This window comes from Cydia fagiglandana, chromosome 1, assembly GCF_963556715.1.
Source record: "Cydia fagiglandana chromosome 1, ilCydFagi1.1, whole genome shotgun sequence".
Lineage (NCBI taxonomy): Eukaryota > Metazoa > Arthropoda > Insecta > Lepidoptera > Tortricidae > Cydia > Cydia fagiglandana.
This window is the reverse complement of record NC_085932.1, coordinates 13,490,587-13,504,349: the sequence shown is the minus strand read 5'-3', so window position 1 is coordinate 13,504,349 and position 13,763 is coordinate 13,490,587. Positions and strand designations below refer to the sequence as shown.

The 13,763-nt window shown below is 35.2% G+C and overlaps 1 protein-coding gene across 1 annotated transcript in view; it reads right to left on the bottom strand.

Annotated features, from left to right (window-relative positions):
- LOC134664728 (uncharacterized) overlaps positions 1–13,763 on the bottom strand; it is a 115,534-nt gene that overhangs the window by 19,638 nt on the left and 82,133 nt on the right. Inside the window, exon 4 of the mRNA XM_063521478.1 lies at positions 12,554–12,741. Within this exon, the coding sequence (XP_063377548.1) occupies positions 12,554–12,741 (188 nt within the window). The remainder of the gene's footprint in view (positions 1–12,553; positions 12,742–13,763) is intronic.

Below are 13,763 nucleotides of genomic sequence, written 5' to 3'. Positions count from 1 at the left end.
GAGCGTTTTTTTGCTGTATCCCAAGATCGTCTAGCTTGCTATCTAAATCATCTGATAATGAGATATAATTGAACGGTTCATTAGTATACAAGTTACATAATAGTGTTTGTTTATTTGGTGGGTGTAGGTAACCAAACGCATTACGTATGCACGGGATTAACGGATTAGTAATTAAGATGTTAATACGACAATTGGTTTGGAGTTGTAGTAATGCTTTCTTAATTAATTAAGTCATATTAATTTTTGGCTGTAATAACTTAAATATTGTACTGAATCAATTCACGCAGACAATAATAAAGTAGATGACTTAAAGTGGCACACAAAGAGCATATAATCACTACGTTTTAAGAGTCGGCACTCTCGAACAATCCTCGAACCGAATTATGAACGTACATATCCCAACACACCAAATACAGGCTTAAAGATCTCGCATCCAGGCCATAATTGTTAAAAAAAAAACCACACACAATACTACCAACACAAAAAAAAACAACGCTAGGGCTCGACACCTCCAGTACCTACTGTTTATCGATATCGATAAATGTGCGATACGTGCTGCTGTATTTACCTACTGTACTACTGTAACAGTACATTTTGAGAATCACGTGGATTAATAAAATAAAAGAACATTATATATATAATTTTTTTTATTTTACATGATAAAAATAACATACTTTATTATTCAAGTAGGCATATTACAATATGCTGAATTCGCGCGCATTCTTTTTTAATCCGGTCCCTTTTTATTGAAGGCACTGGATGGAGAATGATTTCCACAAATGAACTTGTTTCCATTCAGCTTTTGAATAGGTAAATAAATACGCCAAATCCTCATTTCCTTTTCCTCAGCTTTGCCCATAATCGACATCTGAAATAAAGAGATTATCGATAAATTGGTCGTACACTATTCGTGTCATAGGTTACTTAGTTCTTTACTTAAAAATACTTTATTCACAAAATATTTTCGTTTTAATCATGGATTGTAAACGACTAAAACTAATTAAATTAGTAACTGTTAACGACTCAAAGTAAAAAATGAAAATATTGCATACAAACATCAGTTTACCGACCTGTTCGGATCAAGTGGAAATTTGGCCAAAAATGCGTCAGTAGTTAGTCTTCTTACACACCCACTACAAAGTTCACATTTCCTTAAAGATTTGGCCCCCATTTAAATAACAGCTAAAGTTATTTTACCAATTACAATAAAAAATAACCACGTATTTCCACGTTCACGACAATTCAAATGACGTTTGACGTTTTACTACCAATCATACCAACCTAAAGAAAAGTAAGTATAATACGTCTATGTTAAAAGCAAGTATGGTATGTGCCACCAAAATGCAACAGCAGTCAGTTTTAATTCGATAAGATTATTTCTATGCCTCAATGTTGGTAACAAGTACGTTCTTAATTTATCAAAGTATGGGGTGTCGATGGGCTGGTGGCACATAGGCAACATAAACATTGCAGTAAAGCATAAAACCCCCAATTTTTTAACTAGCATAAACTACTTAAGTCTTGGTCCAGGTTTTACATAAATGTAAACAAGTCGCATTCCTGCGAAGGCTCCTAACAGTTTGATTTTATATTGACGCTCCATTTATCTATTGACACGACATCAGGTTATTTATTGGCTTCCAATGTAGAGCTTCTGCTTGGAAAAGCGAACTTTTAATGTTTCCGTCACGTTCTCTCTACAATTGTCATAGTTCATAATGAAAGAGACAGGACGCTATAGATTTGGTTTTGCAGTTCGGTATTCCAGTGCATGGACTAAAACATTGAGAGTGCACGGAAAAATGCAAATATAGGTTAGGCCACGGAAAATATTGAATGTTCGTTTCACCATTCGGTTCGAATTTATGTACCTAAAAATAAAGTGGCTAAAATTACATAATGTTTTAAAAGGATACACTCTTTTTGATTTCTGATTGCATATTACAACGTGTATGTAGGTAAGTATTTAAATAGGTAATAGGTATATAGTATAAGCATTTTAACTTTAGATATTCAAAAGGGTATGACAATAGAAGTAAGAGACAAATAACAAATAGGAGTTTGGTTAAAACTTTGCCAACCTCGAAAACTTCGCTCGACGGCACAGTTTAGAAACCAATTAGTCAAATAGTCCTGAGACAAGACAAGGCGTAAATTTAAGTTTAATTAGACAAGGATGGGCAAAGACCACAGCTGTTGACGAGGAATTCACATCGGCTTCAATTGTCAAACTCTGTTTGCTTCTAACATGATACGAATTTTGTTAGTTAACTAATAAAACGGATAAAGCGTTTTAAAGCGGACATCTTATCTCTTGGTGCAACGGACTTACTCATAATTCAACATAATCATTGGTAGGTACTCAATATAGGTATATATTAAACTGATATTAGCAGCAGTGTCTTGGATGCGCCATATCGGTGGAATAATAATCCAGTAAATTTGTCGAATTTTGTAACCTGGCTCTTTTGCGTCAAATCCGGTAGTTCTGATTTTTTGCAGACTTGTTTATGATGTTGGCCCAATGAATAATCCAAGTTTGTGACTTCGAGCGCCGAACGCAACTTTGTCAAAAATCGAATAAACCGCATTTTTTTTAGATTTGGGCGATTATAACCCTAAAGTACTAGTTTTTGGTAGTAACTTCCTAGGGCGTTTTTAAAGTAGACTAAATTTGCTACAATAAGACACTAGAATTGTCTCTGTACATCTAATATTTTCCGAGATAAAGCCTTTCAAAATTTACTTCAAACTATTTTCAAACTTATACTATATGTATTAGGTATGTATCTATCAGTGTAAGTAAATATTGATCCCACGTATTTATAGGACAGCAAAAAACTATTCTCCTAGGTACTCGTATAAATGTGAGTCACAATACAAATATTATGTCACTCCGAGGAATATAATACACTCATCCATAGGTATTAGGTATTATGTCAGTGTTTCATAATATTAGAACAGGTGGTAATCTACTTGCTGTTTTACTTAAGTGTACCTATATATTTGGATAAACACAATAGCTAAGCACCCACTTAATTATAGTTATTTGTTTTACAAGGGGACAAAGTTGTTGTTTAACCGCTCGTGCTAATATTGATACTCGAGCAAGCGAAAGATTCCAAAATTGAACCACGAGCGTAGCGAATGGTTCGAAATGGAATCTTGAGCGTTGCGAGGGTTTCAAAGCACGAGGGTTAAACAAAATTTGCCCCCGAGTGAAACACAAAATTTTTCACCACACCAACCCGAAGCAAATATTAAATGTAAAATATCAAACAAATCAAACCAAATCAAATCCAAATGAATGTTATTAAATATTTATCATCCAAAATCATCATTTAAAAGTCAATTCTAGCAATACCAGCAAACATAAGAAAACAACTCAAAATTTGCATTTGATTACTTTGCCTCACATGTGGATAAAATGCAACTTTGCTATTCGTTTTTGAAGTGCAAAGTAATTCTTTCCGAGCTGGTGTGGTGAAAAATAAATTGTGCCTTAAATAGGTACCATGCATCCATTTTCCCCATACATTTGGATGAAAATTAATAATGGAATTATGACTTTATTAAAAGTCATTCAGAGCGGAAGGCTGTCCTGTTAAAAGCAGTCTCTGGAAATCACGTCATGTCATAAACAAGTTGGGGGACACCGTGATGTTCCAGCCATCCGTTAGTATCACACAAATAATTATAATATCTTACAACAATAGGTACACGGCTTTTATGCACAGAGGTAAGTAATAGGTATATTATTTATGAGATCTACTGCAACACTGCAAATTTTTTTTGAGGGACGAAGATTTTGGCAGATACATAGATTTCAAGATATTTTTGTTCCGTGGATCATCCCCCAATGAGTTGAAATAGGAGATATTATAGTTAGTATGGGAGCAAATAATACAGGGAGATCCCAATGACTTCTACCGGTTCAAACAATACGTTTATAGTAAAATAGCTATTGCAGGTGTTCTATTGTTGTTGATAGAATTACTATCATACCTCCTGATAGTGACGCAAACAAGGGTTTATAAAGACAACAAGGCGTGATTGTTATCCATTGTTGTCATAAAATATATGAAACGGTTTGCCAAGCATGATGTATTATTTTGAAGTGATCACACGAAATGTAGTGCAGTGGTTGAAGAGGTCATCGGTCTCGTTATGTTCCCTATATAGGGTTAAACAAACTTTGCTCCCAAGTGAGACAAATAATTTTTCACCATACCATCAACGCGAGGAATTTAACCTCTAGCCGCCCATACGTCAAACCTCGCAAGCAAAATGAAACTTTCATTTCGTCAACAAAAAGTTCAAATTAGAATGGAACAGGAGACCTTTTTATAGGTCTCTGGGCGGCTAGAGGTTAAAGTACTAAGTGTAAAACATTATATTAGGTAAATCAAATTTAAATGGACGTTATTAAATATTTATCATTCAAAATTATCAATTAAAAGTCAATTAGGTATATCAGTCACCATGAGCATACAACTCAAAATTTCCATCAGATTACTTTGCTAGTTAAATTGTTATTATTAGTTTGCCACACATGTGGATAAAATGCAACTTTTTAACAGTTTTTGAGGTAGGTACAAAGAGAGGCTTTCCGAGCTGGTGTGGTGAAAAATTGGTTTTAAATAATTTTTCTCAAACATGCAATGAAATATTGATGTTATGTTCCTTATAATAGGCTGCGAGGTATGACGTTTCAGGTGCGGCTAGGACAAAAGGTCGTTAATGGAATTTCATACAAATCTTGCAGGCCTAGGCCGGCAAAGTCCTCTTTTTTAATTTTCATTTCACAGATATTTGTGACACAGCATCGTGGCATTCATCCATTAAAAAAAAAAACTAGAGGCAGTATTTGCTTTATGGTTCGTAATGACACTCTGCCACTACGCCTATAAAAAAAAAACAAAAATCAATGTTAGCTATAATTTGCCGTTTTATTTGTATAAAATCAACATGAATTTAATAAATAATACAATATTAACCAAATTCCATAATTTTAAATTATAAATTTAACTACACAAATTAAAACATTTAAAATATTTCATCTAAACGTTAACGGTAAAAAGGTCTACTCAAACACGCGTAGTTATTTTTTTTAAATTGTTATGGAGGCAAAGTTGAAAAATTGTCATTCTGTTTTATTGGATTTATGGTGCGTTGTTGATTTTTTACTTTAATATGAGTTCCGACGAAATAATGAAATTAATATTAATTGTAATCGTAGGTGTTGGAATTGGCAGCGTAAGCAAAATTTATTTTAAATAACTTGCTGCCTCTGCCGCCAAGTCAAAGACGAAGTATGTATATGGTTGGTTATGGCAATTTTATTATCTGAGAAACTAAGAAGAATGGCGTACAGTTTATTATTAGAAACAGTTTTGTGGCATATTTTAAATGAATGTAACTACAAATTCGCGAACACTGTGGAAATTATACTTATTTACTCGATGCATAAAGCAACGATGTATGTGAAACATGATATCAACATGAAAGACTATGTAAACTTATGTGACGAAAACGACAGTCAGACGGATACAAGGCGAAAAAATCAAAGATACATGAAAATATACGGGTAGTAAAAATACACGACTCGTGTAAAACATACGCGTGATAATGATTATAGGTACGTGTTGGTTAAATATTTTGGGTGTAGTTTACTTTTAATTTTTTCTATATAAAACTTGGGTTTCGTGGATTTTTTATTTTATTTATTTCATTGCATGTTTGAGAAAAGCACTATACATACCTCGGCGGGAAATGGGGTTGCCCGCGCTCAGACCTATCCGGCCTCGCTTCGCTCGGCCGTCTATATGTCTTCGGCCGGCAACCCCTTTCGTCCCGGCCTCTGTAGTAATGTACTATTGATGCCCTCAATATTGTAAATATTTATTGGCTTTAAATATTACATTTTATTTCCAATTAACTCCAAAAGTTAACTAATCAAAAGTCTAAGGGGATAGATCGGTGGTAAAGAAATTTAAGTTGCGTATAATTTGTAGTTATTTATTTTAATATTAGTTTTATTTATTTTTAGATATAGTTATTAAGTTTTATAGGTAAGTAAGTTATTGAATTATGTTTTGTTTATAGGTATATGTATATTAAGATTGTATGCATAAAATTTCATTTGTATTGTACTTAAAACTACTTAATTAAAAGTTGCGTATTTAAATTTGCATTATTATTTAATGCTTTTTCAATGTTCATCGCAAATGTTTGTTCTGCTGCTAGGCAATCTCAAACCAATCGTTCAATTTAGTGAAATTGTAGCATAACATCTGTTCGAAACGGTGGCACCCCGCGGCATAACGGACGAATACGGAAATAATTGAATTTCCCAAACAAAATTGAGTTAAAATGGGTCATTCATTTTTTATTATGTTTTTTAAGGGTCTGTGTTCGCGCGAATAAATAGCGGTGCCATTGATGCTCGAGTTCTCATTTTATTTTCACATTAGGTCTTTGCCTTGGGTTTTATTTTTATGAATCGCTATTACAACTCTAGTTTAGGTACACTAGATTGACCATTACCATAGAGATACATAATATTTTTCTCTATGCCTTTACTAAAATACGTTTCAAATGGATTTACACGGTGTCACTGAATAAGTAATAATATTTCATACATAAAGGACGCGCTCCACCCCGCTCCGAATAAAATTACATCACCGCGACATAGCACATTTTCTACAATAACTCGAATTGACAGAATTTCAGATCGATTAGCAAAGCGGTGACGGATACTGATGTCTTGTGGCATACATAGGTGTGGCATACATGAGCTGAGAGGATATATGGCGTGCGCTCGTCAATTTCAGTAGCTAAGTAGTCTACAGTATAACTGTATTTAAATAGTATTTCCCTGAATATATTTTAATGTAGTTTATTCATCTTTAAATCGAGCTTTTGTTTCCTAATAACTAAGGTTATCTCTTATAGTATTTCATTTTCCCTCACTGTTATATTTTAATGAGACACTACCTAGGATCTATGTGATTAAGACGCGTTATTTTTGGTCCTAGGTATGTCCTTGTCCTACCTCCATCGCCCCTACATGGAAGCTTAGTACAATACAGGTCAACATATGTGCTACGTAACGCTAACAATAAAAGCTCATAACGTTATGCTGTACCTAAACTATACGTATACAACACTTATGCAAATTAAATTTGTTTCACTTTACCCGGCGTACCTGTTACCGTGAAATGCTTTTAAAACACGTGTAAAAACAACATGCAATTTTATACAACTTTGTGGTGGACATTTTACAGTTTATTACTTTTTGTCCCGACCCTCCCGCGTCGGTGTTTTCATAAAAGTTTTTATGTTTATAACCTTGCCTTTGGACCAGGAAAAGTGCTTTAACAAATGACATTTTTAAGATGATTCCATGTTTATATTTTTTTAGGGTTTATTGGTATCTACATAGATTTCATATGCAGCTTTCACAAAAAATATACGCATTGGCCAACGTGCGCTATTTACGGAACACATATTTATTTGTGTAATATCTGCGACGTGTGTGTGTTTCTGGACTTAAGATTCTGCATACTTATCATAATTTTTCAGTGACAATTTAAATCATATTTATTTAAACACATTTTGTAGTTTGGACTCGGCGTTCTGCGACTTCGAATTTGATCGTTTATATGTTTTTGTATGTGAATATCATCGCATCTTACTTGCAGTCGGGAATGTAGGCTTAGCTGAGTAATAGCGCCGTGTTTTGCCGTATCGAAGTTATTAGTTGCGCACGATCTTTGCGCAGGCTTCATTTCAAACGGATTTCCGCGCCAACATCCGGCACGGATAATCCGCATGGAGGTTTAAGTCCCCGTCTCCATTTCATAAAACTTTCAAGATGCTTTTTATTTAAATCTCTAATTTAGAGTAGGTAAGTAGGTAATGTTATAAAAATATTAACGTACCTATGTCGTATTTAGAAAATGGACCGAATGTATAAATGTTCATAAACTGTTCTTACATATAATTAATTAAAGCGAGATTATTGGAATAAAGTTGATAGTAAATTCTTTATTATTTACTAATACTCAGCTCGTATTTATTTCTTTAACACATTTGTATGTTTTACAGGCGTAACTACATTATACATGAAGAACTAAACCATGTAGTTAACTACATGACATTAAGATCATTACATGTATTAAGTACCTACACCAACTACCAAATACCTATTTAGGAACTTACCAATTTTCACGCTAACTCCTCATAAATTATGTTCGAACATAGTCCAATTGACTGGAACTGCGTATACACAGCGCAAGGAAAATATTTTTCTCAAACATGCAATGAAATATTTATGTTATGTTCCTTATAATAGGCTGCGAAGTATTAGGGTGTCTCATAAATAATGTCGGTTTCAATGTTCACTTTCGTTTATTAAATAATCATAACATCAACATCAACATTTATTCAGCAAATAGGCCACAAGGGCACTTTTACACGTCAACATTGAATTTACATAAAAGCAAAAATAATAACATCAACAATTTTATAAAATAAAACTAACAATTCAATCTAACGTATTACAATTACTAAGAGATGTATATGGTCTCTTAATGTCGAATTACATACAAAATACAGATAAAAAAACACACACAAAAAAATCTATAATATTTAGAGGTGTAAATGTCTCTAGGTGTCAGAACTATAAGATTATATAGTTTATCAAGTTATCCTTAGAGATGTATAAGGTCTCCAAGAGTCAATATCCTGTATAATTAATACATTCATTAAAAGAAAAGAAACATACGAGAACAGAATGAGGCGTCTCACTGTAATTAATTAATAAAAGTTACTAAGTATAATAGCTCGTGTTAGCTTAACAGACCAGTCTCCACAAACAGCACCCGTTCACGAGTATGACGCGTATCTCAGCCATCGCCTCCCTCAACCTTCATTCGGGAAAGTGGCGACCCGATCAACAACGCCACCGTATTAAAAGAAAACCTTAATATTCAAAATATAGCCCATCATATTCTATAGTCTTAACCCAACGTTCAGCCAACTCTTTGAGTCCTTGATAAAACCATTCTTTGGGCTTAGATGCAAAAAACTGCCGCACTGCATTTTCAACATCTTCTTTTGACTCGATTTTTTTCCCACGAAGGAATTTTGCCATGGATCTAAATAAATAGTAATCTGACGGTGAAAGGTCCGAACTAAATGCTGGATGTGGCAGGAGTTCAATACCACCAAGTTCATCGATCTTAGCCCGTGTAACTTTCGCAGTATGTGGTCTAGCATTGTCTTGTTGTAAGAGCACCTGGTTTCGATTTACTAAACCTGGATATTTATGCGATAGAACCTCATACATTCGTGTCAGTTGGCCACAATATATCTCGGCAGTGATAGTTCGGGCCTCTGGAATTATCTCGAAATACACCAAACCTTCATAATTCCACCAGACACATAACAAGACTTTTGACTCAAATCGACTTCTTTTCGCGACAGGTTCAGGTGATTGATTCCTGTCCAACCACTGATGAGTCATGTCTGGGTTGTTCATGTAAATCCATTTCTCGTCACAAGTAACGATTCGTTTAAGAAAACGATCGCCTTGCGGCAGGGCAAGGAGTTTTTTGCAAACCTCTACTTGTCGTGTTGCCTGAACTTCGTCTAATTCATGAGGCACTATTCGACAACTTCTATAGGTCTTACCTAATGACTTTAAGTGGCGATGTATAGTGTCTTTAGAAGGTCCAAGTGAGTCCGATAATCGACGAGTGCTGGTACTGGGTTGGTTTTCAACAGCTTCCTTTGTAGCCTCAATATCCCACACGGGTGGCCGACCAGAGCGCGGTCGATCTTCAAGGGTCAAATCTCCACTATTAAAACGATTAAACCAACGCTTTGCCGACCGTTCATTTATCATGTCTCGCCCTTCAACTTCACATATTTTTCTTGCTGCTGCAGCTGCTTTAAATTTTTGTTTCCAATAATGTCTCAACAATACACGAATTTCGTATTTGTCGCCCTCCATATTTTTTATTGTCTAAACGTGTTACGCCGTCAATTAACTAAGACAGTATGACTTAAATATAGTACAACAATCGCACTCTTTACAGAACTAGATAATTGTCGTAACAGGTTACGACTTGCACAAATCGTGGTGTAGTAAATTTTTAGTTACAAAACCCGACATTACTTATGAGACACCCTCAGTATGACGTTTCAGGTGCGTCTAGGACAAGAGGTCGTTAATGGAATTTCATACAAATCTTGCAGGCCTAGGCCGGCAAAGTCCTCTTTTTTAATTTCCATTTCACAGATATTTGTGACACAGCATCGTGGCATTCAGCCATTAAAAAAAACTAGAGGCAGTATTTGCTTTATGGTTCGTAATGACACTCTGCCACTACACCTATAAAAATAAAAAAACAAAAAACAATGTTTGCTACAATTTGCAGTTTTATTTGTATAAAATCAACATGAACTTAATAAATAATACATTATTAACCAAATTCTATAATTTTAAATTATAAATTTAACTACACAAATAAAAAACATTTAAAATATTGCATCTAAACCTTAGCGGTAAAAAGGTCTACTCAAACACGCGTAGTTATTTTTTTTAAATTGTTATGGAGCCAAACTTGAAAAATTTTCATTCTGTATTTCGGTTTTAATGGATTTATGGTGCGTTGTTGATTTTTTTACTTTAATATGAGTTCCGACAAAATAATGAAATTAATATTAATTGTAATCGTAGGAGTTGGAATTGGCAGCGTAAGCAGAATTGATTTTAAATAACTTGCTGCCTCTGCCGACAAGTCAAAGATGAAGTATGTATATGGTTGCTTATGGCAATTTTATTATTTGAGAAACTAAGACAAATAGCTTACGGTTTATTAGAAACAGTTTTGTGGCATATTTTAAAGAAATGAAAGTAACTACAAAATCGTCAACACTGTGGAAATTATACTTATTTTGTATGTGAAATATGATATCAACATGAAAGACTATGTAAACTTATGTGACGAAAACGACAGTCAGGCGGATACAAGGTGAAAAAATCAAAGGTACATGAAAATATACGGGTAGTAAAATACACGACTCGTGTAAAACATACGCTTGATAAAGATATAGGTACGTGTTAGTTATATTTTGGATGTAGTTTACTTTTAGTTTTTTCTATAAATAAAACTTGGGTTTCGTGGATTTTTTATTTCATTTATTTCATTGCATGTTTGAGAAAATCACTATACATACCTCGGCGGGAAATGGGGTTGCCCGCCTCAGACCTATCCAGCCTCGCTTCGCTCGGCCGTCTATATGTCTTCGGCCGGCAACCCCTTTCGTCCCGGCCTCTGTAGTAATGTACTATTTTTATACCTACCGACATCAAGGAGTCTTTTCCTTATCATCATTAAAATTAATCTTTCGGGCCTACATGCCGAGCTACACCATTCCTAATTGTAAAATAAATACTGTGATTTAAGGAAAAATCTGCGCTAAAATACGGGAGTTCCGAGCTCAGATTAAATATTAATGTGAGAGTACGTTTTATACGGACCCGTTACTCCCGATTCGTTCCCTCCCTTCTATTTCCGCCATTGATCTTCGAAAGCTTTAATTATAAATGAACTTGTGAATCTGACCTTGATTAAATTACCTCTTTGTGTAGATTTTATTTATGGATTCGATATTTTTAGTGTTCTTACTCGTACATTCATAAGTGATTAAATAGGTAGGTACTGCCTTACAATTAACTTCCAAAATTCATGCATTTTGAAAGTAACTTATCAAATGATCAGTAATACGCGCAAAGAGGCCAATTCAAACCACCGCCGTGTCTAACAGACACTGCAATGCTGAGCGACATCCTATTTGGTGTACGTTTCTTTACTTATTTAATTTGCTGTACTTAATGTCATATGTTTTTACGCCAAATAAATATTTTCTATTTCTATAAGTTTTGATGTCAAAATGATTTGCCCGTGCATCTCGGTCGCGCCAATGCGTACACGAACAAGAATGAGCAAAATGCACGTCCGAATGATAAATGTATTGATGTTATGATGTAGGTTCGAAATTCGAAATGGCCTGTTCGTTTTAACCGATGAATGCATTGATTGAAACTACTGGTGAAATCATATTTATTATAGTTAAAAGCAATTTAGCAGTTCCAAACAATACAGTATAATGTAAGTACTGAGACAGTATGCTATGAACCACATGACCTGCGTTTGATACCAGAACGTTGTTGTATAAAAAATCATCATCATCTCAGCCATAAGACGTCCACTGCTGAACATAGGCCTCCCCCTTATGGGGGGTAAATGCCATAATCGCCACGCTTGGCAGGCGGGTTGGCGATCGCAGTCGAGTACACCGAGTTTGAGGGACCCTGCTGCCCGTCCACCGGTGGTCTTGGACCTTCTATTTCCAATTTAAAGGTATAAAAAATAATTAGTAATAATTAATTAGGTGAACATAATGATCCCATTGCCTATGTGATTCGCAACACAGTCGCATTGACGTTTTCAGGCCAAGCTTTTTTCTCAGCTACACTTACATAAGTACTTAGCCCAGCGAGCGGCACGCCGTTGGCCGCGAGTAGGAGATCTTTCGGGGCCAGCTTGCCGGTCTTCCACGCTGGCTGCGGCGGGTATAACCGCCGGATCCGTACTAGGCCTCCTCCGCCGCACACCGACATACCTAGGCCTCGGCCGTCCTTCTCCACTACTACGGTGAACGTATTTTCTGTAACAATATAGAAAATAGTTGTAAATATCGCGTTCCAAAAGTAGGTTTAGGTATAAAAGGACTTAGGAAAAACGGCTTACAATCGAATCATTTATAGAGTCGACATGCCGAATTCGTAAAATGATTATCCACAGTCTGTCTGCAAGATTATTGGAATAATAATTCTGTACAAAATGATTATGCACAGACTATGTATCTTTGGAATTTACGATTAGATTTCCGATTAATTTTGTCTGTTCAAAGAGACGGTATTATACGACGCCGAATGAATCGGAAAGCTACTCCTTAAGATCTTCTAAGGCACAAAAGAGGAAGTACAGAGCCAGTATAAGCCGGGGATAATCTCCCAATGACATAATCGCAATACCTTTACAGCATTAATGTTTTGGCAAACATACCTACTTACGCTACCAATATTGTTCAAGATTTATATTTAATATTGTCTTGTGTTAGATGTAAAATATGTAGAGGTATAAACAAAAAATCTGTACGAGTACGTTGTACCTACTAATCTGATCCCAACCCTATTGATATGCAGCGCATGCTCAAAACCGATTGTGTGGACTTATACCATCATGACTTTTCTTTTAAAAATAAGTTCTTATTTATCTTATTTATTTACTGATCTTTATTTTCAGTTGTACCTGCTGATTTATTTATCAACCCCTCCCCATCTACCATGTTACACAATAAGTCAAAACATCAACTAGGTACATCAACCCACTCCAGCATGTTACGAGAAGGCCACGTATAAAACTTGAGAATTAATAATGAATACCGTAATAACGAGAACCCTGCGGAATATTTAATATGGATTAGGTGGGACAACTTTAGTGCTGCAGCCCACATGGGCCCCGTGCATTTCCGCAACAGACCCAGGTGAGGCTTAAGCTGTCATGAGATTTAATGTGATCTCTTCTTGTATACTAATAACAGACCGTCAGCTCTGTCAAGTCACAGAATAAATAATGTCAAGTCCCCGAATGTTTTAGTTTTGTTCTTCCCCAGTTGGACTGCTT